At 37.8% G+C, this 24,801-nt stretch overlaps 3 protein-coding genes and 1 long non-coding RNA gene across 4 annotated transcripts; 1 reads left to right on the top strand and 3 right to left on the bottom strand.

The window, feature by feature from the left end:
• Positions 1 to 9,716: 9,716 nt before the first annotated feature.
• LOC149593971 (uncharacterized) lies at positions 9,717 to 11,999 on the bottom strand. Its single transcript, XR_016379504.1, has 6 exons — positions 11,943 to 11,999; positions 11,774 to 11,884; positions 11,376 to 11,718; positions 11,222 to 11,317; positions 10,990 to 11,112; positions 9,717 to 10,931 (listed from the first exon to the last, which is right to left on the bottom strand). It is a non-coding gene; the product is annotated as an uncharacterized LOC149593971 (long non-coding RNA).
• Positions 12,000 to 12,047: 48 nt separating this feature from the next.
• LOC149593969 (uncharacterized) lies at positions 12,048 to 17,951 on the bottom strand. Its single transcript, XM_089861636.1, has 6 exons — positions 17,880 to 17,951; positions 17,698 to 17,799; positions 17,560 to 17,635; positions 17,278 to 17,496; positions 17,048 to 17,202; positions 12,048 to 12,445 (listed from the first exon to the last, which is right to left on the bottom strand). The coding sequence occupies exons 1-6, from the start codon at positions 17,900 to 17,902 to the stop codon at positions 12,091 to 12,093; spliced, it is 930 nt and encodes a 309-aa protein (XP_089717762.1). The 5' UTR covers positions 17,903 to 17,951; the 3' UTR covers positions 12,048 to 12,090.
• LOC149593970 (uncharacterized) lies at positions 13,337 to 15,140 on the top strand. Its single transcript, XM_089861635.1, has 4 exons — positions 13,337 to 13,930; positions 14,066 to 14,257; positions 14,321 to 14,414; positions 14,516 to 15,140. The coding sequence occupies exons 1-4, from the start codon at positions 13,592 to 13,594 to the stop codon at positions 14,926 to 14,928; spliced, it is 1,038 nt and encodes a 345-aa protein (XP_089717761.1). The 5' UTR covers positions 13,337 to 13,591; the 3' UTR covers positions 14,929 to 15,140.
• Positions 17,929 to 24,409, bottom strand: LOC149593968 (uncharacterized). The gene is made up of 4 exons (XM_089861660.1): positions 23,953 to 24,409; positions 23,760 to 23,880; positions 18,090 to 18,235; positions 17,929 to 18,020 (listed from the first exon to the last, which is right to left on the bottom strand). The coding sequence occupies exons 1-4, from the start codon at positions 23,963 to 23,965 to the stop codon at positions 17,929 to 17,931; spliced, it is 372 nt and encodes a 123-aa protein (XP_089717786.1). The 5' UTR covers positions 23,966 to 24,409.
• Between the last annotated feature and the right edge of the window lie 392 nt (positions 24,410 to 24,801).

Genomic DNA, 24,801 nt, shown 5'->3' with positions numbered 1-24,801 from the left:
TTTTCTAGCTTTTGCAGCCTCCCGAGAATGTTTTTATTCATTTTTTTGTCACAGTCTGCCAGTCTATCCTGACAAGGAATGCTTTCAACTTTCTCGCCGCTTTTTCGCAGCATTTCAAAGTTGAATTTTTCGCACATGGCTAATTTAGGCATCAAACAAGTTGGTTGAAACCCTTCATTTGACAGCTTTATGAAAAGCTCCATAGCCACCTCGGTGTTTTTTCCTCCCTCAATCAATCTAGTTTCTATGGTTGCTACATCAGCGTCGGAAATATTTCCAATTCTAACTTTGGTCGTTGGCTTGTCTAACATTTTGCGTTAGTTCATCGTATTTAAAAAACTTCCAAAGATCACTTCCTCCGATGCAATTGAATCTAAGTCTGGCTTCTTCGGAAGTGATTTTGATAAACGCGGGATTTCCTTGAACCGGAGGCAATTGGAAAAAGTCTCCCAAAAAAAGATAAATACAACTCCACCAAATGGTTGGTTCATTTCCCAAAATTCGTTCTGCTTCAAGTGAACGTGAGTCTCGCCCAATAGCTCATTTTCGTCACGCCACGGTTTGAAGAGGATCAGTAGAGCGTGACAATACTTTTCTTTCTCCTCTATCGAGTCGTGAATGTAGTGCTCTACTATGTAGGGCTTAATTCTCTTTCTCATGAAACCCAGATTGTTTTTCAACTCGATTACATTCGCAATTTCTCGACACCATCAGAGTGCTTCGCATAATCGTAAAACCGTCCAAATTCCCGCAAACTAAGATTTTCCAAGCTGTCGGGACGATTCGGATACTTGTCGTCGACGAATCCTTTTTGGCAAGTGTCCTTGCTTTCGGGGTCAGTTTCCCTCAAACGTTCGAGTTCCTTGTAACCTTTCAAAATTCTCGATCGGTTTTCTTTCAAGTTAGTGTTAATAAATTTAGTGCTGTCGGATTTGTTGTAAAGATCTTGGCCCAACATAAGATCCATAGCTTCGTATATGCCTACTGACTTAGAAGTCAGTGATTTCAATCTATAGGCAAATAATCTTTTGGACAAACTTTTGTGCCCTAACTCGTCAAAAGTTTGGTCCATGTCAGCCCGGTCTCCCTTTGTTACGTACGCCGTGACATAGTTTGCCACTATTTCCGATATGTCAGCGACAAATTGCAAATCCATGTTGGCTTTGGAAGCCAAAAGTAGCGCGGGATTGTAATCATTGATTAAAACTTCGTGCTGTTTTCTCGGCAAGTCGTACAGTCGTTTCTGCACCTTTTTCATTTTACGGTGACGAGTAACTGATCTAACGGAATTCATAGTGGCAACGTTTGTTACGTTTCGAGAGAAACCGTAACGACACACTTTCAATCCTTTTTGAGAATTTTTCACCTTCTTATAACAACTGGAGGTGCATTTGTGTGATTGGAATTTTTTTACCAGCCGGTGCAGTTCCGGACTTACCGATGCGCTTGGCATTGAACACGTGACGTGTTTTTGCACGTAATCCAAAATAGTCTCGGTCGAAGAAGTTCCGGTAGGATTGCACTTTACGTGACCCATCCAACTAACAATGGTTTCTACTTAATTGGACCATGAGGAGTCCGAAAAAAATAGTTAAAAAATAATTTGGCCGCCGCAAGTTGGTCCAAAAATTTTTTGAAAATTTTAAAATCCATGCACTTACCGCCATTGAAGTCGCTATCCCCTTAACGCATTCTGCACTCAATCTTGCAAAATAATCCGAGGGTGACTGAAAAATTGACGTACTCGCGCCGGAGTTATAGCTATGGAATTTTTTAAGCTTACAGAAACCGTTTATTTCTGATAAAAGGACGGAAATATAAATGCGAGAAAAACTGAAATGTTTTGGGAAAATCGTTGAATTTATTGGGAATTCGATAATTGATAAGGGTAAATTTTGGAAAAAGCCGTCAAATTATTCGGGGATTTTTTTTAATTCACTCAACATTATTTTGTAAAATGTGTCAAATCCTTGGGATATTTGTCAAATGTGAATGGGAGTACAACTATATTTTGGAAAAGGCGCCGATTTATTTCAACAATATTTTGGAAAAGGCGACAAACTATTAATCAATTAACAATCCTTGGTAAATTTGATTTTTTTTGTAAAAAAAATTTAAATAAAAGGCGTAGAGCTTTTGCAACTATGTTTTAGAAAAGGTGTTAAATTATAGGGAAATTAGCAAATGTCAACGTCAATATTTCTGAAAAGGAGTCTAGTTTTTTTGCAACTATATTTTGGGAAAGGCGACAAATTATTGAGAAAGTACCAAATGTCAAAATCAATATTTTGGAAAAGGCGTCAATTTATTTCAACAATATTTCGGAAAAGGCGACAAATTATAGGGCAGTTAGCAATTGTCAACATCAATATATTGGAAAAGGCTTCAATTTATTTGAACTATATTTTGGAAAAGGCGTTAATTTATTTGAACTATATTTTGGAAAAGGCGTCAATTTATTTGAACTATATTTTGGAAAAGGCGTCAATTTATTTCAACTATATTTTGGAAAAGGCGTCAATTTATTTCAACTATATTTTGGAAAAGGCGTCAATTTATTTCAACTATATTTTGGAAAAGCCGTTAATTTATTTCAACTATATTTTGGAAAAGGCGTCAATTTATTTCAACTATATTTTGGAAAAGGCGCCAATTTATTTCAACTATATTTTGGAAAAGGCGCCAATTTATTTCAACTATATTTTGGAAAAGGCGTCAATTTATTTCAACTATATTTTGGAAAAGGCGTCAATTTATTTCAACTATATTTTGGAAAAGGCGACAAACTATTGGTCAATTAACAAACGTCAACATCAATATTTTGCAAGTCATTACAACTATATTTTGGAAAGAGTGCCTATTTTTCGGCAATTTGATAAATGTAAACACCTTTTAAAAAATATCGTCCTTAACATTTACCAAATTCAGAAATAATTTGATGCCTTTTCCAAAATATCGTCCTTCACATTTAGCAAACTCAGGAATAATTTGACGCCTTTTCAAAAATTTTGTCCTTCACATTTATCAAATCCAGGGATAATTTGACGGCTTTTACAAAATATCGTCCTTCACATTTATCAAATTCCCGAATAATGACACATATTCCAAAATATCGTCCTTGATATTTATCAATTTCCCAAATAATTTGACACCTTTTTCAAAATATCGTCCTTCACATTTATCATATTCAGGAATAATTTGACACCTTTTCCAAAATATTGTCCTTCACATTTATCAAATTCCCGAATAATATGAAACCTTTTCTTAAATATCGTCCTTCACATTTGTCAAATTCCCGAATAATTTGACACCTTTTCCCATGATATCGTCCTTCAGATTTATCAAATTCAGATTAATTGGACACCTTTTTCCATGATATTGTCCTTCACATTTATAATCCCCGATTAAGCTTGACACCTTTCTCATGATATCGTCCCACAGATTTATCAAATTCCCGAATAATTTGACACCTTTTCCAAAATATTCTCCTTCAGATTTATCAAATTCAAGAATAATTTGACGGCATTTACCAAATTTTACCGTTATCAATTATCGAATTCCCCTTAAATTCAACGATTTTCCCAAAACATAGCAGTTTTTCTCGCATTATATTTCCGTTCTTTTATCAGAAATGAACTGTTTCAGTAAGCTTAAAAAATTCCATAGCTATATCTCCGGCGCGAGTACGTCAATGTTTCCGGCACGAGTACGTCGATTTTTCACAGTCCCCCCCGGCTTATTTTGCAAGATTGAGTGCAGAATGCGTTAAGCGGATAGCGGCTTCAATGAGGGTAAGTGAGTGGATTTTAAAATTTTCCAAAAAATTTTTGACCAACTTGCGGCGGCCAAATAATTTTTTAACTATTTTTTTCGGACTCCTCACAGTCTAATTAACTAGAAACCATTGTTAGTTGGGTGGGTCACGTAAAGTGCAATCCTACCATTGATTGATCTACAAGTAAGAATAATAATTAATTGGTTTATAATTTATTTGAACGTACCCGTAATCGTAACGCCTGAGCAGCCTGGCTTTTGAAACTACCGAAATTGATGTTTCCTTACTTGCCTATATCGCTATTTTGACCGAGGCTTAGCGTAATTGCTTAATAATAAAACATTCTGGTTGTTTTAAAGTTTAAAATTTATTATAGTAAATTCCAATGATGTTTTTGTTACGAAAACAATAAAAATCAGACCTAATTAGCCTCCATTTTAATTCCAATTAAAAAACTTTGATTTTAAGCGCATAAAGGCGCGGGTGATCTAACGCCATGTTTTTACCTCTCCGAGTGACGTATGTCACGGAGAGGTTCTGTAACGATCGTGTCTGTGTGTCTGTCTGTCTGTCTGTTGTTACACCCACGTGACCGCGTTCGCAGTTTCCAAATCGGAGCAAACGTGTTCGCCATTTCCGAACTGCTTTCACAGTCACGGAAATGGCGCCTCTACTTGAGTTCTCACACCATCATCTTCTGGTCTTTGTCCATCCCACACGGACACCAGTCTGTACATACTGGCTTCTAATCACCACCATCTTCTGGTCTTTGTCCATCCCACTTGGACACCAGTCTGTACATTCTGGCTTCTAAACACCACCATCTACTGGTCTTCCGTCTATTCCACATAGACACCAATCTGTATCATTGGCTTCTACTCCATTATCATCGTTTGGTTTTAGGATATACGCGGCGATCAGCTAGGGTTACGAGAAACGTCTAGCCTCCCTAAGGTGGTATCGCCACCAAAGGTTTTCGCAATTGCGCTTTTTCCTTACTATCATATAATGGAAACGAATCGTATATATACCCCAAAATTTGAAGAAAGCGGGCAAGAGGGGTACCCTTCACTTTAAACGTCAATATTAGCAAAGTTTGAGATGATAATAGGTATAACTTTATTTTAAACGATTTAACTATTATTAATGTTAATTATTGAAGATTAAAATAATTTAAAATAGTTATATTTATTTAAATATTAAAGATAATCTTGTTTCTCAACTCAAAATTAATACGGAAAGAGTTAAAAAGCAGTCTATGTTTTTGTCTGTGTGTGTCCGTCCATTGTTACACTAGTGCGTCGCGTTAGCAGTTAGCCTTGTGTTGATGTGTTAAGAAATCATACAGAACCTTAATATTCCCTTTTTCCATAATATAAAGTGAATATGTGGAAGTATTTTTCGTAATTATCATGCATTTAGTACTTTTGTAGCTTTAAAGCTCTGTTTCATTTTGATATTCCAAAGATTTTTTTAAATATTGTTATTTGAAATGGCTGTTTATATATTACTTAAGCTATACTACATCTGTATATAGAATAATCCTTGGTTTAGTGATTTCATGAAGAAAACTAAGACCTAGACTCCGGCGGGTATATTAAGTATCATCCGCAATAGGCTTAGTGAAACAAAGAGTAAATAATTGAGGCCTGAGGTGAAGTAAACTTTGGGCTTTGATTTTCGTGTCTGAAATGAAGAGACATCGACGGTTCAGAGTGAGCCGAAAGTTAAATACACTATTAAATAATCAGGTTAAGGTTTTATAATAGAAGAAAAGATCATGGTGGCAATTAGAATAGTAAAAGGGCTAATGGTAAACGGGTAGTAGCTACAGACTTTTTATTTTCTTTATGGTGCGCATTGACTATTAGTGCGTCTAGCTACGATTTAGCTTTGGTGTTATTTAACGTTAACATTAATGTTGGCAAACTAAGAATATTGTTGAGGTGAGACGAGACGATAGTGTTTACACTGCAAACCAGTTGTGAATGTAGCTATCAGAATATACGGTAAACAGCTGAAGCGTAGACTTCATTTCCTGATCTTTTCCCCATTGACTGATTTCCATGCGTCCAAGATTTATGCTTATTGGATGTAAAATGTCGTCTGCTTTACTGTATATTCGCAATGCTTGGAATACTGCTTCAATATTTCGTAAATTACTTCAAAAATGAGAAATAATTCCATATCTAGGTAAATAAGTTTGTAGTAGTAGACCTCTTGACTCGGAGAGGTAATATTTTGGTTTTACCAGCTTGTTCTTGCTTAAGTCCCCCTAACGGTGTGAATCACGTCGAAAACGCCGTAAGTCCTGGTAAGTCCAACATAAAAAATTCGGATTAAATTGCGTGTTTCTATCAGTGGTAATACGCCGTAACTTCAGTACCCAAAACAACGTAAGTCGAAGTATGTGTTTATAATGATTAAAACCAATACTTAAACTTAATTGATGTTTATGAAACTTGAAAAGTAGGTACATTGAAGTGTTATCTTTCATTTAAGATGGTTCCCAAACGTAACGAGTGAATAGTTTTCCTTATTTGCCTTCGGAGAAAATGTTCTTTTTTATAAAATTCCCATGTTATATCTATGGAAAAATATGGTATCTTTCGCCAAATGTCGGATTAATTTTATGGATTCTAAAACCACCCTTAGCAACTTCATTCTTTATAGAATTAACTACTAAATGGATCTCTTTGAAATTTTAACCACAAAATTAGAGCCCAAATTTTAGTTCACTTGCAAAATTTCAAAGCAGCAAACACAATACGAAAAAAGTTACGGCCAATAAAAAAACCCTCCTTAAAGCGGAAATCCGCTCAATATTGCCCCTTGACTTATACTTCACCTCTAGACACCAAAAAAAGAGAGAAAATGTGCTGCCACCTATAACTTTAAAATTTCGTTTATGAGCAGGGCTATTTTTTTGGTACCAGTCCTGGAAATAAGCTTATTTTCGTTCACCTTCACCCCTCCCCCACTCCCCACCACGCCAATTCCACAGCAGACGATGTTTGGGTTTCAGGACAGAAACTCGATTTAGTAGTAGATAAAAATATTTCGTTTATCATGAAAAAAACCGAAAATGAACTGTTTTCCATTGTTAAATGTGAATGTGGAGACGCTTCGCTAACGTAAATAAAATACATAAAGGCAAAGTTTATTAAAATTTTTATTTTAATCCTTTTTGGCTAAATTGAAAAATAGCCCCTGCTCTTCCAAACATAATAAATCATATACCAAAAGAAAGCTTACACCTTCCTCTATTCATTGCACACCATTATAATCAGCGCAAACAATAATTAACATTAAAAACTAATTATATATATATATAGCAGTGCCAAGGGCTTTGCCGGAACTCGCTATGATGATACACGCGTCCGGTACCAAAAAATATAAATACAATTATAGTTTCAAACATTCGAAGTTTCAGTGATCAAAGAATCGCATTTTTAAAAATACAAACCGCACCTAACCAAACCAAACCTAAAATAACGTCTATTTTTTGCCGCTCCATGGTTATTTACAATACAATAATACAGTATGTGAAAATCAGTACTTTCACGACTCCCATCGCTAGAGAATGTGATAATTATTGCAATTTTCAAAGGAAAACTTACTTGGTCATAGGTCATTTTCTCTGATTTTATTATATTCATGACAATTTCCTTACTCTGACGCAAATGAAGCCTATGAACACCTTTTGTAATAATTAAATAATAACAGCGTGAAACTCAAATTCAAAAAATTTTATTTTTCTTGAATATTTAAAGAATTTATTTTATATTAATTAAAAAATTAATCGACTAGATAATTGGTTTTGGTCTAGACATACTTGATTCGCGTGCCCTTATTACAGTACATCGTAAATACAACAATATAAGTAAATCGGCCAAAAATAATTTTGCAATAGAGTAATGGTAGTTCCACGTATGCAAACGTCATACCCTTCGACCTCTTAGCTCAGTGTCATCCCCCTACTGTGTTAGAACAGAATTTCCTCTTACAAGAGCGCGCCCAGAGGGAAGCATACACCGGCGTCTACACCCCTTTCTACCACCAGTAGTCTATTCTAATGTGTCAAGTTTATACAGCAACCTTCAAAGCACGCACTAACTCGCATGCTACTTAAATTTATGTAGAGTGGGACATAAACTCAAGAAATAAAATTACTTCCCAATAAATACTTACTCCACACTGTGGCCACGACGCTATAAGGTGAGATACACCGTGGCTACGACGCTATAACCTGCGATATACGGTGGTCACAACGCTATAACCTGCGATATACGGTGGTCACGACGCTATAACCTGCGATATACGGTGGTCACGACGCTATAACCTGCGATATACGGTGGTCACGACGCTATAACCTGCGATATACGGTGGTCACAACGCTATAACCTGCGATATACGGTGGTCACGACGCTATAACCTGCGATATACGGTGGTCACGACGCTATAAAGTGTAAGTCGCAGAATACAATCATAGAAAGTGTAAATTTGACAATTTCATTTCCCCAAAAATAAATGCTATAAATTCTATTCAAGGGGTTCCCGATTTCTATTGGATTTCGAAAACAACACCATTGCAATTAATCTCCTCCCAATAAGGAGAGGCCTTCATTTAGTGTCACTAAAGGTTTAAATATTGTATTATTTGGCCGACTTTTTCAACTGAAATTGGCCACATTTCAGTATTTAATTGGCACTGGAGAAGATACTGAGTAAGTCCTGAATTTAGTATCAACAGTCGCGTGCCAAGGGAAGTGAATTCTGCTACCATACTAGTTTCTTTCCTTACCGACTGAAGATGTTTTCATAACCAGTTGCTTGACATACTTGTTTTTCGTGCAACCTTCATAAAGATAGACCAACTACGCACCATCATCCGTCTGGTTATAACATAACCACACGTTCCCATGGGTAATGTTGGAAAAACGGGTTCTGTAAAAATGCACATGGGGAAAAAAAAATTTTATGTTGAAAGAGGTGACGCGGTGCCACCTCAAGCACCGATACCAAAGGTATATTGTGCACCCCGAGCTGGTTAGACTGCAGCCAGTCCTGTCGCCTCAATGAAGCGGAGAATCCGATTAGCCGCGATAGAACTACGCACCATCATCCGTCTGGTTATAACATAACCACACGTTCCCATGGGTAATGTTGGAAAAACGGGTTCTGTAAAAATGCACATGGGGAAAAAAAAAATTTTATGTTGAAAGAGGTGACGCGGTGCCACCTCAAGCACCGATACCAAAGGTATATTGTGCACCCCGAGCTGGTTAGACTGCAGCCAGTCCTGTCGCCTCAATGAAGCGGAGAATCCGATTAGCCGCGATAGAACTACGCACCATCATCCGTCTGGTTATAACATAACCACACGTTCCCATGGGTAATGTTGGAAAAACGGGTTCTGTAAAAATGCACATGGGGAAAAAAAAATTTTATGTTGAAAGAGGTGACGCGGTGCCACCTCAAGCACCGATACCAAAGGTATATTGTGCACCCCGAGCTGGTTAGACTGCAGCCAGTCCTGTCGCCTCAATGAAGCGGAGAATCCGATTAGCCGCGATAGAACTACGCACCATCATCCGTCTGGTTATAACATAACCACACGTTCCCATGGGTAATGTTGGAAAAACGGGTTCTGTAAAAATGCACATGGGGAAAAAAAAATTTTATGTTGAAAGAGGTGACGCGGTGCCACCTCAAGCACCGATACCAAAGGTATATTGTGCACCCCGAGCTGGTTAGACTGCAGCCAGTCCTGTCGCCTCAATGAAGCGGAGAATCCGATTAGCCGCGATAGAACTACGCACCATCATCCGTCTGGTTATAACATAACCACACGTTCCCATGGGTAATGTTGGAAAAACGGGTTCTGTAAAAATGCACATGGGGAAAAAAAAAATTTTATGTTGAAAGAGGTGATGCGGTGCCACCTCAAGCACCGATACCAAAGGTATATTGTGCACCCCGAGCTGGTTAGACTGCAGCCAGTCCTGTCGCCTCAATGAAGCGGAGAATCCGATTAGCCGCGATAGAACTACGCACCATCATCCGTCTGGTTATAACATAACCACACGTTCCCATGGGTAATGTTGGAAAAACGGGTTCTGTAAAAATGCACATGGGGAAAAAAAAAATTTTATGTTGAAAGAGGTGACGCGGTGCCACCTCAAGCACCGATACCAAAGGTATATTGTGCACCCCGAGCTGGTTAGACTGCAGCCAGTCCTGTCGCCTCAATGAAGCGGAGAATCCGATTAGCCGCGATAGAACTACGCACCATCATCCGTCTGGTTATAACATAACCACACGTTCCCATGGGTAATGTTGGAAAAACGGGTTCTGTAAAAATGCACATGGGGAAAAAAAAAATTTTATGTTGAAAGAGGTGACGCGGTGCCACCTCAAGCACCGATACCAAAGGTATATTGTGCACCCCGAGCTGGTTAGACTGCAGCCAGTCCTGTCGCCTCAATGAAGCGGAGAATCCGATTAGCCGCGAGAGAACTGTATGGAATGGATATGAAAGTGCTCCAACCTCAGAGCCGCGAGGTAATCGCAGCTACAGATGATATAGGAGGAGGTCCCTTCTGCCTCCCTGCAGAACGGGTCATCAACGATGCCCATTAAATACAGGACTGTATTAAGCCGACACTGTCCAGAGTCGGTCTTTGAACCGTCAGACGGTGATAACTACAATGTCATTCGCATACCCAAAACAGTGACAGCTCCTATCCCCGAGCCGACCCAGCAGTTCATCCACCACCAGGCACCAAAGAGGGGAAAGAACCCTTCCTGACGGCAGCCACGGTGAGTGGAATCTCCAGGGATTCCCCGAGAAGAGACACCATCACCCTACGATACGCGAGCATGGATTGTGTCAAACGACACAAATACCAATCCACTCCCACCACGAAGAATAACTTCCGTGCTTATTCAATGAAAAGTACTAGAGTCAACCACTAGGGTTGAGCGTCTAGGCACATTTCATGTAAGGTATATTTTTTTAAGGTTTGTTTCCTTAAAAGCGGGATTGATGTTTTTCCCGTAATTCCTCCTTCGAAGGACCCGGCACCATTCCACGTGTTTTGGAAATCCTCAATGGATGATCTTCCTCTAGGTCTACTTTTTGTTTCAAAGTACCCTACAAAGCATAACACCGCGTCACTTACATTGCCGAATACAAAAACGACAGTTTTTACCTTGAAATTCTTCCTCTCCTCAAAAATGGAGAGCATTAGCTCTTCAATATATAAATATTTTTTTTTTCATAAATGGGTACGATGTACCACGCCTTGGTACGTTTGCTATAGGCACGAGTATCCCTGTAAACCAGAATACTTAGTTTTGTTTGAAATGATCAAACTAGCGCTTGCACGAGTATAGAACGTTATGTTATTTTGCCACGAACATAATAATAATAAACATAGTTACTTTGGTTTCCCATCTTTGGTATACGCCCTCTGCCTGTCACAGTGTTGGTTGTGGTCAATGGCGGCCAACTTGACCCTAATTTGGTAGCCCCAGTACCTGTGCCACATATTAGTGTCTAGCTCATGAATTTCCAAAAAAAAAAAAAACCTCTTACCCGAAAGCGATTCTTTTTGGTGCATACATTAGTATTAAACTGTGGTAGCTCTCGAGAAAGCGTGTGTGCCTGTTAAAAAAAAATTGTGGACTACTAAATGATGGTAATGTCGAGGTTCTGATACATACCTAAAGTTTGTGAAGTATCCCATGTTTTTTATAAGGTACTTCCTTAAAACTTCACTCCTTAGTTTAATGAACGTGGGAGAGTTGGCTTCCAGCCACGGATGTTTCTCCCGCTGTTCATCAGTTAGGGGCTCGTGATCGCAATGGTTGAACTTGCCAATTTCCATGTGCCACTCATGCTCGTTCAGCACATGATGGAGGCAAGTCAACCACAAACTCTGCGTTTTTGTATAATGCATAATGTTTCTAGGTCTGGTAAAATTGTTAAATTACCTTCATGGTAAACACCTGACCCTCGCAATTCTTTGCACACCACCAGAAGTGATTCCTTAAAAGTGGAGCCCAATGGCACAGCGCCCGGTGCTCTTTGCTTTTAAGTCCAATCTATTGGAAGTTCGAATAAGACAAACTGCCAATAAAAATTTTGAAAAAAATTCCATACATCATTTAACCTCTTGAGAATAATTTTTCCCCCATGCCAAGTGTCCCAAGAGTGTTTCACTCCAGGCAAACATGACTCTTCTTTTCCTGTAAAAAAATTTATGTAAAGGAAAAATTGGCAGAACTGTGGTTAGTCTAGAAGACTAGAACTAACTTAGCTCTCCTGAAATGGCCGAATGAGCGTCTGTAACGACCTCCTCCACTCTGACATTGTGTTGTGAGCCAAGGGTCAACACTTCTTGGGCAGCAGCTTTGAAAGCTAAAAGTTCCATGTTAGGACTTTTGCCCTCCGCATGTCTTACATCTTTGGTCATAACAGAGACAATTTTTTTTGTCTCCGTGTCCGCCAAAGTGTAAGAACAAAACATAGCAGAGTGTCCGGGACTGTCCATCCTTCCATCACCAGCTAGAATGAGTTTTCGTCCTGATAGTGACTGAAAAGTTTCCTTTTGGGTTTTAACCCAGAAACGGTCAACCGCAGGTTTTAAGAAATGGAGTTGATAGCTAAATGAAATAAAGTGTAGCGAATTGTGTAAAGGTCATAAGAAATTATAATTTAATGCCGTTATAATAGATTAACTTTAACTAACATGTCAATCCACTACAAAAGTAACAAGGGAAAAGGATTAGGCTATCCGGGTTTCTCGCTACTTGACTCATTTCAGGAAGCGTAAGTAATACTAAGATTGATTTTCTACTTCACCCTCCCTTTAATGGCTTAAAAGTCATAAATACTGATCCTCTTTCATCTTCGGTTCTACCGCTGATGGCCACACACACGAATATATCTTATCTTTAGTCCTGCTACCAATTAGGCAGACCAAGCGCACCCGTACAATAAAGTAATACATTTACCAATTCTATTTTACTGGTACCTTTTGCTGGTATGTACGTTAAAGGCAACTCTCAATGCTTTTTAGTGAAATAAATGAATAATAAAGATTGTCAAAATTCGTTGGAGGGAAACTGCTAAAAGAAGGGCGAACCCTTCTGCTTTGAGTAAGGGAAAGATAAGGACTAATGACTTGAGGATATGGTTTTATGACTGTTGGGATTTGAAGGAGACTTCTTTGGCCAAGGAAGTCCGAAATTGGCTTATCTTCAAAATCTACCGGAATAGAATTTTTGCAGGGAGGTAACAATTATACAGGGTGTTTCTGAATGGTCTATCAGAAATTAAACGGGGGTGTTCTTTGGGTGATTTCGACTCAAAAATATTCTATGCCATTTTGCCCTAAAAGAGCCACCGTTTTAAAGTTATGATTGGAGTGTTTTACGGATGACCCCTTAGTTAATTTAGCATCGCCTTTCAGTTTCTTAATTAAATTTAAGGGATCATCCGTAAAACACTCCAATCATAACTTTAAAACGGTGGCTATTAGGGAAAAATGTCATAGAATAATTTTGAGTCGAAATCACCCAAAAAACACCCTTAATTTCTGATAGACCTTTCAGAAACACCCTGTATAATTTCGTGGTATTCACATCAGAAAAGATCATGAAAGGGACTTTAGGGGTAATTCACATGTTAGACTTTCATTATACTGGGGCTTCTCAATATTGACCCCACTTTTTTGGCGTCTTTGGTTTTGAGGAGATCTAGTCAGAATTTAGTGAAGATTAGCCCAAATAAGACGTTCAAAAAGTAACATGGAGGAATTGCCTATCGCGATGAGATCGGGCGCTTTGGAGCCGTTCAAGAACTGTTGTTCTTGTCGGTCAGTATGTTCTCGCGTTAGTGGCCGCCTATCCTGCCCTTGCAAGGCCAACGGTGTGGAATGCACCGAGCGTTGCAATTGTGGGTTGGTGGGGAAGAAGGTACTTGTATGCCAAAATCAGGCAAGACCAAGTACCTCAAGTGCCCCACCACCCGAAATTCACGATCGGGAAAGGTTGGTGGTGGAAGAGGAAAGGGCCAGTGAGGAGTCGGACTCCCAAAATGAGGAGCCGCCAGAGGCAGCCTCTGAAGAAGAACCTTCTGTGGTGGAGGTAAGCTTCATTTATTTTCTTCTTGGTAAGGGCATACCCTAAACTAGATCTCACATTACGTACTTAGCACCCACCTAATTTCAGTATAGGCTAATTTGTGTATTTGATTAATGATCTCGTTTATCATTACAATAGACTACTCCAGCGGAAACAAGGCCGAATATACGGGAAACAAGGCCGAATATACGGTCGAGGAAACGACCTCGCCTGTCCACAAGGGGTAGATACCCTATGGACCCAGCCATGAGGGTGGCATTCGTCGAATTGGCGGCTTCGGACGAAGCAACGGCAAGGTCATCAGGCGTCGAAATATCTAGATCTGTCGATGTATGATAACTAAATGGTTCTTTATAATCGAATTGTTAAGTAATTGTAACGAAATTTTTCTAGGATATTATCGACAATCTAGATACACCAACGAAAGATCAGTTGCTTCGTCGGTTGGCGCGTATGATTCCAGAAACGGAATCAATTTTAGGCGAAAGTAAAACATTTTCTATTATACACTTAGTCAACCCATCCCTGTTTTACCTTTATTTTTTTCTCCCGTGTATTTGAAGTTTAAAATTATCATTTGTTGTACAGTTTTACGTGGAAATGAAGCAGCACCACCAACGTCTCCCACACCCCCAGGGCAGCCACAATGGTGCGTTTGTGGGGTCTGCCAGCACATGCCCACAGACAGAGAAAATGTGTGCTGTGGAAGAGTCAGGTGCTTGACTCTTGGGCCCCAATTTCAGTTATTTTGCTTAGAACCCATGGTTCTCATTTTGACGATGCGCTTGAGGGGCGAATTAATCCTGGAAAGAGGGTTAGACATAGATAACGAAAACTTGAGATTTCAGGCATACGCAAATCTGTGTCTAACCCTCTTTGGGTTCCTTGGATTGGGAAACAGGATGGTATTGCCAGCCTGTGGCGTAAAGCGCATCCGACAGTCATTTCCCAGCCCAGATGGGAACTATCGAGGGTTTCAACCAGGGAGATTCCCTGGATAACTGGAATCGGGGCTCAAGGGGGGGACGGAACAGTTTTGTAAATAATTTTGTGTATAGTTTTGTAAATAATTTTGTATATAGTTTTGTAAATAATTTTGTATATAGTTTTGTAAATAATTTTGTATATAGTTTTGTAAATAATTTTGTATATAGTTTTGTAAATAATTTTGTATATAGTTTTGTAAATAATTTTGTGTATAGTTTTGTAAATAATTTTGTGTATAGTTTAAGTAGTATACTACTATAATACTTTAATAGTTTGTTTATTAATTAAAATGATTTTGCATCTTTATGTTATTAGTTTCATTCTATTTACACATTTGCGGTTTCCCCCTCCCTAGACAGTTACATTCAGTGGCTACATTTCATCAAAATATGTCATTATACTAGGAAGGAAGACTTTCCTTAACCCTCCCACAAACCTATATAAGCACCCAAACATGGTGGGATCAAAAGAAAAACTGGGATGTAAGCTGTCTACAGATGAGAAAAAAAACGGATAGCCCCACTCTCCCCCTTAGCGGTGGGGGTTCCGGTAGTTGAATACATAATGTATGTAGAATGACGTGGGGGAGGACATAGAAAGAGGAGAGCGAAAACAGTTTTGGGGTAGTAGGTCTCTACTACCTACTCTGAAAATCTAAAAAAGAGGCGCGCCTGAATGGATTCGATCTTAGGGTAGCTAGGAATGAAAATTTTATTTGTACAAAGGAAGGTCCCAATACAATTTGAAGGGAAGGCGACATGGGAAGGCGATTTTATCTACGTTTATGGCTCCGGCCAGTCGTGGGTAACACGGGTTAAAATGTCAAGTTCAATAAGGGTAATAGCGAGGAAAGGCTAAAGTACCTCCCATTTTTCTTCGTCCCTTCTTTACAATTTACCTATAGTTCATCTCCAATAAATCGCACAACTAAAAACATTCCTGAAACACAATCGTGTATCCCCTTAATTTCTAATAACGTCACATTTCAAATAATATTAATGAAACTTTCTCTATATGTCTCTTCTATATTGGGGAGAAAGTAAAAGCACCCCTTTCTCTATATTCGGCGTCTCTTCTATATTGGGGAGAAAGAGAGTGGCGTCCGTGGGTGGTCTGTGGCTACCGCGTCCTATAATTATAGGCCCATACTTTACATCTTAGATTTTGACATTTTCTTATCAAGCATGGAGGTTGCCAAGAAAAGATAATTACCAAGATAATAACCATAACTTTGTAGGCGGTTTACTAGTGTCTAATGTGCTTAATAGTATTAATGCAACACATGGTTATTTTTGTATTAAATTTAATTCAAGTTGGCAACCTCAAGCAGCTGCATTCCTTTAGGGTAAGCCTATCTCCAAAGACATATCCCTAGCCATTTTCATTTACTTTAATAATCTTCAGAACCTCGCTCTACCCAATAGTGAATTTACGCGAGTTACCCGTACCAAAATTTGAGTAAGAATTCAGAAACCAAACCTAACCATCCAGCATAATCTGATGTATCACGCGCAAAAAGTGCAGTAGTGCACGAAAATTACCAACTTGTTTTTCTTCACTCAAAAATGCCCGCGAGAATTCAACTACCTTTCTTTCCTCTCTCTCCTCTCCGAGCGGGATGCCCCCTCTCCCTCTTCCCCCTCTCACTAATATACCAGCCTACCAGGCAAGCAGTTCTCTCTCTATGCGTAGCTTCGTTTCCCTCTTCGTATTGCCATCGCGTACGGTAGCGATCTCTCTCCCCCCGCACACTTTCATTTTCCCTCTTCGTATCGCCATCGCGTACGCTAGCGATCTCTCTCCCCCCGCACACTTTCATTTTCCCTCTCTCTCTCATCGTTCGCGTCAGTTTCCTTTCTTAAATTTTACCGGAATAAAATTCCGTGTAAAATCATAGAGACTAGAAAACCCCATATAGTCTCTATGGTAAAATTAAAAAGCGCTCGTGCTTGGAAAATGGGCCTTCTATTCAAAGGGAGAGGAAACTGACTTTTCCCCCTGGCTCATATCTTAACTTGGTTCTGCGCATGGTGGTACATAAAGTAGAACAATATTCAGGGATTTCATTGTCCTAAGGTGTTTGGGAAGCTAGAGGGGCAGGGTTCATACTCTGTATATGAAATTGTGGATTACCTGAAAAAAGTATCTTTTCCGAAGAAATGCACTTTGCAATGTTTCATGAGCAATGCTATTTTTCCATACTGATTCCCAGAAAGAACTATTCCATTGGCAAGTGTTAAATTTCCAGAATATAAGCCATGGAAATTGGGTTGGCTCTCCCATTTGCCCTAAAAATATTTCAGGAATTTGATTGTGTAAAATAAAAAATCCAATAATAGCATTAGGAAGTAGGGACAATTTACCTTTAAATGTTTTCCACCTGCTCCTTCCGAGCATTTCCATGAATATATCAAGGCAGTTGCTCGCTTATGGATTTTATAGTCCAACTTTGAGTGACAATAGGAACACTTTGTGCCAAATGCTTTTTGAATAAGAGACGTTAAAAAGGGGGTGTAAACAAAACACAAGTTTTCACTTATGATTTCGTTTGCACTCAGTTTTTTGGGTTCCATAGGCGGGGGCTAAAACGCAAGGTGTAATTATTCATAAATGTCCTAGTGACTTTTGAACTCTGGAAAATTTACTTCATTATATTCAATTACAAAATCTTCATAATCAGTTTCTTCCTCATCTTCGGAATCAGGTGATTCACCTTCAATGCTTTATATATTTTGTAAATTTTCAAGCCATTTCTTTAGGTAAATATTATTATAAAGTAATACTCAAGATGTTCCATTTGTTCCCCAAAGGTTTCTTGTTCGATAGGGTCAGCTTCCCTATGTTTTTCACCCCCCTCTTCCTCTTCCTCCTCCTCCTCCGGCTCTCTAAATTAATTATTACATTTATGAACAATGAAGTTTAAATAGTAATAGACCTCAGTAGGGTAATTAGTATGGTGTATTACATGTCTAGTTCCTCTTCTTCCATTTGAAACAAAGACCGCTTAACTCCTTTTATTGGTGAAGGGGTTCCTTTAGGGGGGTATCAGCGAGGGGAGACTCCATGGCCAAACCAAACTTTTTGTAGAGCGGGGTCTCTGGTTTGTCTATGAATATTCGAAATTTTTAAACCCTTTCTTTTAAATTTTAGATATAAATTTTTGTAAAATATGAACCTTTCGGTCTTAATCGAACATATTTCCTTTGAAGAGGAAACCCTGGTGACGTTTCCATTTCAAAAGTGGTAATGGGTTCTGTTTGAATTTCCTTTGAGAGCATGTTAGCACTCGCTTGGGACTCTCTGCTAACCAAATCCTTGTTTCTTTATGATTTCGTAGGCATAGAAATATTAGTTAACGATATATTTATTATCATATACTTTTTTCAAAGAGATATTGTCTTTGTATTACTTAAAATGACCGTGGGTCATTTTGGTAAATTTTAATTTTTGAGGGTCATATTCGGGGACTATAACCTCCCGAGCAACAACTTCGATTTTTTAATGGATAACATATTTGAATAGATGCATAAATAAGCTTTTATATATATATATAAATTGACCCTGCTATTTAGTTTCTAGGGCACAAAATTGACGTTTTTGCTTTTTCACGAAAAATGATACTTTGAAAAAAAAAAAAATTAAATCAATCATTTTTTTTTGCAAGAGCTCAAAATTTCTACTTCAAATAGTGATTGAGCGTTACCTAAACAAATTTTAGGAATAGTTTATTTTTCTGAGCCTCTAGTACGAGATTTTTGGAAAGATTTAACTGGAGCTGGCAAAATGCATAAAATACAATTGATACGAAACATTTGTTTCTATCGACGTCCATGATACTTTGCACCTAATTTTGTCACATTGCATAAATATTAGAAGAAAGTCAAGTTCTTCTTTGACGGCTTGTTGTACCTGGGGCACATACCACTCTTTATCATATACCGCCGCTACATAGTCACCGATAGCAATATCTTCAAAAGCGAAGTTATGGGAGTTTTCGTGTATTTGATTCTCTGTTTGGTAAAGTTTAACTTTCGAACTAATTTCATCAGCAGAGATACGTTACATATTGAGTTCGGAGACTGATACAGGAATAAACTTATGATGACGTCGAGTTCCAATCACATTTAAAGCTTTACAGAATCTTTCTGCCATTGAAATTCTATATGTTTTAACTTCACCTTTAGTCACGTAGATACATTTTATTCTATTAATGTGTTCATATGTGATGTAGCCCTTACCGAAAAAACCACCTCTAAAACACGTCTTGGGTTGGGCTGAAGACGTTTTTTAGAGGGTTTTTTTCGGTAAGGGGACTCTTCATCGATCCAGTTCATTTTTATCAATGGGCTAATCAACACATTAATAGAATAAAATGTATCTACGTGACTAAAGGTGAAGTTAAAACATATAGAATTTCAATGGCAGAAAGATTCTGTGAAGCTTTAAATGTGATTGGAACTCGAAGTCATCATAAGTTTATTCCTGTATCAGTCTCCGAACTCAATATGTAACGTATCTTTGCTGATGAAATTAGTTCGTAAGTTAAACTTTACCAAACAGAGAATCAAATACACGAAAACTCCCATAACTTCGCTTTTGAAGATATTGCTATCGGTGACTATGTAGCGGCGGTATATGATAAAGAGTGGTATGTGCCCCAGGTACAACAAGCCGTCAAAGAAGAACTTGACTTTCTTCTAATATTTATGCAATGTGACAAAATTAGGTGCAAAGTATCATGGACGTCGATAGAAACAAATGTTTCGTATCAATTGTATTTTATGCATTTTGCCAGCTCCAGTTAAATCTTTCCAAAAATCTCGTACTAGAGGCTCAGAAAAATAAACTATTCCTAAAATTTGTTTAGGTAACCCTCAATCACTATTTGAAGTAGAAATTTTGAGCTCTTGCCAAAAAAAAATGATTTTTTTTTTTTTTTTTTTTCAAAGTATCATTTTTCGTGAAAAAGCAAAAACGTCAATTTTGTGCCCTAAAAACTAAATAGCAGGGTCAATTTATATATATATATAAAAGCTTATTTATGCATCTATTCAAATATGTTATCAATTAAAAAATCGAAGTTGTTGCTCGGGAGGTTATAGACCCCGAATATGACCCTCAAAAATTAAAATTTTCCAAAATGACCCGTAATTAAAAGACAACGGTTAAAGATAGAATAAATCTGAAACCATATTCGGATTCTACGCTTCCAATACTTTATCATTAATAATGTTTATGAAATTATCTCGAAAAGTGAAGGTGAGTTGGACTTTATGTTTAATGGTACGAAAATGGAGTTTCCCAGACTCGAAAAAATGGGGGTATTTTCAAATTGCAATAAATTCCGAACCAATTAATATTTATCGCACGAAATCTACAATTGTTTATTATTTGGCCACAATTTAGTGTGCCTAAAATTTCATGATGATCGGCCGACCCATGGTGGGACGAGTTGTCTATTAGTCGTAGATTGATCCTGGTATGTCTTTCACCCTTGGAAATTACTCACACCGTCGAGTGGAGGTAGAGAGGGGTGTACACTTCCTCTGGGCACGCTCTTGTAAGAGGGGATAATGTACGCGCCCAGTAGGGGGGGTGACACTGAGCTAAGAGATAGCAGGGTATGACGCTTGCATACGTAGTACTGCCATTACTCTATAGAGTAATTTATTTCCTATATATTGAAATCCCTTTCACTTTCTAACCCAAAATTCCGATTCCGCGAAACACTCAAACGGCTAGCCTGCATAGGGGATATTTTGCCGATAGCAAAATGTACTCCCTTTCCCTTTACATTCTTAAAAGAAACCATATAGTACAGCAGCCAACAAGCATATTTTATTTAAATCGTGCACTTTTTGATAAAAGCATGAAAATTGGTGAAAAGGTAGTACTATATATGTAGAAGCGATTTAAGATTGTAGGCAACGTGCATTCGCTGTGCAAAATTAATTATAAGTAATTAAACATGCCTCGAAAGTGTAGTGATACCTGTATGAGATACCCCTATACTGGCCGTTTTACCCGCTATACGGAGGGGAGTCGACTATAATTGGCCATATGTCTAATCAGCGCCACTAGCGGATGGTCTGAAAACTACTCCCATAGAGTCTAGGTATATTTAAGCAGGTTTGCAGAATTTCCGCCAGGTGGCTCGAACGCCGCGCCATCTGACGAAAATTCTGCAAACCTGCTTAAATATACCTAGACTCTATGGGAGTAGTTTTCAGACCATCCGCTAGTGGCGCTGATTAGACATATGGCCAATTCACGACTCTTTACGATCGCGGGGGACCGACACTAAAGCCAATTTTTAGGTAAAACTACCTTTCTGCGGCTTCCAAATTGAATAATGAACAGAAATGTTCATAAATTAAAAGCAAATTAGAATTATACATCACCAAATTTTATTCAATCATAAAAATGGTTAGTACTTCATATAATATTCAGAATATAATATGTTGAATTATGAGGTGTTTCTTGAATAATGAGAAGTAAATCATATACATTTTACCAGAATTTGACGGTTATATCATAAATTTCTGATTTTACATGTTGACTAACATCGGCGTTAAGCCAAATTGCTGCACTGATAAATATAGCGTGCTTTCGGCATGCAAAAATGATAACGACCGTTCAATTTTGAACAAGCCTCTATTGACGAATTCAGATTTAACCAGAAACATTCCGTTTTGAACAGGAGTATTTTAGGCGTTCAAAACTAAGCACATTCATTTCTGATGAATATACCGTCATATCGATCATAACTTAACGCTAGCACTAATTATTGAACAGCTTATATATTACCATTCAAAAATTAATCTTTATCTCATTCAATTTTGAATAACTGCCTTGCGCTAATGAAACGTTCAGACATGGTCGTTTTAGCGTTCAAATAGGAATGTATTAGAATTCGAACTAATTTTGGCGTTTAAACAAGATCATTTTGACGTTCTAACAAGAGTGTTTTTGGCATTAAAACAAGAGAATTATGGGCGTTCAAACGTGACTATTTTTGGTGTTCAAATGAGCGCGTTTTTGGCTTTTTAACGAGAGCGTTATGAGCGTTCACACGGAAGCTTTTTTCTAATCAAATGATTGCTTTCTGGGCGTTCAAAGGAGTGTTTTTGACGAGTTTTTTGCTTATAAATACAGGTTTATTTAATCACAATTTTAATATTATAATTCAACAAGTTATTTTTATTATATTTTGATGTTCAAGAACATAATAATGTGCCAATTTTTTTACCATTATTCAGTCGATTTTTTTATCTCCGAAATTAGGCTCGGACTATTGATTTTTCCAGGAACACAAGCACACAGACACAAATTACGAAATATTATTAGAAAAAGGAGGTTACAGCTAAACTAAATTACAGGCTTAACTGGCTGATTAATAACAAAACTAAGTTTGATAGGCGATCGTCCTCTCTAAATAATCGTGAAAACTACTAGCAAAGTTTTATACAATAAACACCTGCCTTTTTCAAAATATTGCTTGTTTTATAGGTCAGATTAGGTTAGGCTTGGTTAGTGTTAGGTAAGGCTTAGTTTAGGTTTGTTGTCTTTAAGACCTACGGTTCCAAAATTTAAGCAAAATGTTGCGGAACGTTTCATTATTTTAATGTATGATCGCTGTAGTTTGGAATCTGACGTAAACATTGCCAGAAAAATGATGTTCTCTCAAAAAAACAGAGATAAGGAAAACATTCCACCGATTTGTACTCGTGTATACTATTTAATTCTCATTAAAATTAAACAAATTATATTCAGTATATATGAAGTACTAACTATTTTTATGATTAAATAAAATTCGGTGATGTATAATTATAATTTGCTTTTAATTTATGAACATTTCTGTTCATTATTCAATTTGGAAGCCGCAGAAAGGTAGTTTTACCAAATTGGCTTTAGTGTCGGTCCCCCGCGATCGTAAAGAGTCGTGAATTATAGTCGACTCCCCTCCGTATAGCGGGTAAAAGGGCCAGTATAGGGGTTTCTCATACAGGTATCACTACACTTTCGAGGCATGTTTAATTACTTATAATTAATTTTGCACAGCGAATGCACGTTGCCTCCAATCTTAAATCGCTTCTACATATATAGTACTACCTTTTCACCAATTTTCATGCTTTTATCAAAAAGTGCACGATTATATCCTGTGGCGGCCTAACTATTTCTAAATCATCTATGAATAAGAAAAGAATACCCGAGAGGCTAGCCACTAGACAAAAAAGAGTAAAAGTGAATTCAAATATTTAATATAATTTGAAGTGAATCCAAATATTTCGAGTGAATCCAAATATTTCGAGTGAATCCAAATATTTCGAGTGAATCCAAACATTTCAATTGAGTTCAAATATATCAAATAATTTCAAGGTAATTAAATTTTAATTACAATTAATTTCACAAGTGGCTCGCCCCTTGAGAATACCACTCAAATCTCACTCTTTCGGATTTCAAGTAGTAGTAGACTCGTAGCTTCCCCCAGTGCTTTCCCTCTACAAAAAAAAGCTAGACCTTATTTGTCCATAAAAAGGGGGTATGAATTTTGACTATCCCTCCAAACCTAGACGAGAACATGTAAACAAGAAAGATGGCCGCGAGCTAGAACGTTCAGGAGCGTTAAGCCTCGGTCTTTTGTGTATCGGGGACGGGTCCGAGTAACGGGAGTTTCTCAAGCATTTACAATACTGTATTACGTTACATTTTCTTATCAAATTTTTAAATATACACCTACCACTCCCTAACATCATAGTACAATTATTTTTCACATAATTAAAATTTTGAACTAAAAATAACGAGGTAGAGAATTGGCCAGTAACGAAGTATAAGAAAAACTCACCGTAATTGGTCAAGAAGGAATGATGCAAATTTATCATTTTGAGATCCCATACCCATTCTACTCCTTTCGACTGCCCATCGTTCAAACACACTTGAAGAAAGTTTGATTCTATGCGTACTTTCTGATAAGCAAAACAGAAAGCGTTCAGTAAGGTCTAGCATACCACAAATTCAAAGAGTACCAAACATTTTACCTTTACTGGCCATTTTTAATAAAATATTTCGCGAACACACAGCGCAAATTCCACAGAAAAAATATCGCCCACACTAACTTTGTTTTCACAATCCAACAAACACTAAAACGCAGCGCAAAATCCGCAGAAAAAAAATCACTCAAAATAAAATCGTTTACACAATCCAAACTCCAAGTCTCAACTGAACGTTTTTATTTTAAATTTACCGTACTCAAGAGAGAGAAAAACACGAAGCAATTACAAAAAATGGACTGGCGAATTACACACTCCAATAGAGCATGATTCGCATTACGCGTCGAGTCCAGATTCAGGGAAGATAAAGTCTTTGTAACCCACGTGACACAATTCATCCACTCGTAGGGTATGGTCCTTTTTCAAATTTTAGGCCACCGCCCCGCACGCGACCGCCATCTAGCGTTCTAGATCGGAAATAAACCGCGCCGACGCTACCTTTAAGCATTAGAGGCAGTATCAAGTCTTATCTAAGAGAGCGACCGCTCTCCGAGAATAGTGTTTTCGAACAACAGGCTGATTACTATGAATTGCCCCGCTACTTTTCCAAAATATCCTTTCAGAATTTACTAAGTCTGCTTCATCCTCGTTTGAAACACAAAATTCGAAGATATCAACACTTATGGAATAATGTTATCAAACTAAGGAGTAGTAAACACCGGCCGTGCTTTATTTCATTTTAAAACAAATTTTAATATTTTTTTCAGCTTCTTTCCTTGTATAATTGCTTCGGAATAGAACATTTTTATCGGTGATTAAATAGGTGTTACGATCTTTTCTGTCATTTCTTCACAGGATTCATCGCTGGAAACCATATTGTCGCCCAAATTTTCAATA

This window comes from Phalangium opilio, unplaced genomic scaffold (genome assembly GCF_054372755.1).
Source record: "Phalangium opilio isolate 3A_F unplaced genomic scaffold, DU_Popi_V2 ptg000483l_1, whole genome shotgun sequence".
In the NCBI taxonomy this organism is placed as follows: domain Eukaryota; kingdom Metazoa; phylum Arthropoda; class Arachnida; order Opiliones; family Phalangiidae; genus Phalangium; species Phalangium opilio.
Note: the sequence above shows the minus strand (reverse complement) of the source record. Positions and strands in the feature narration are given on the sequence as shown.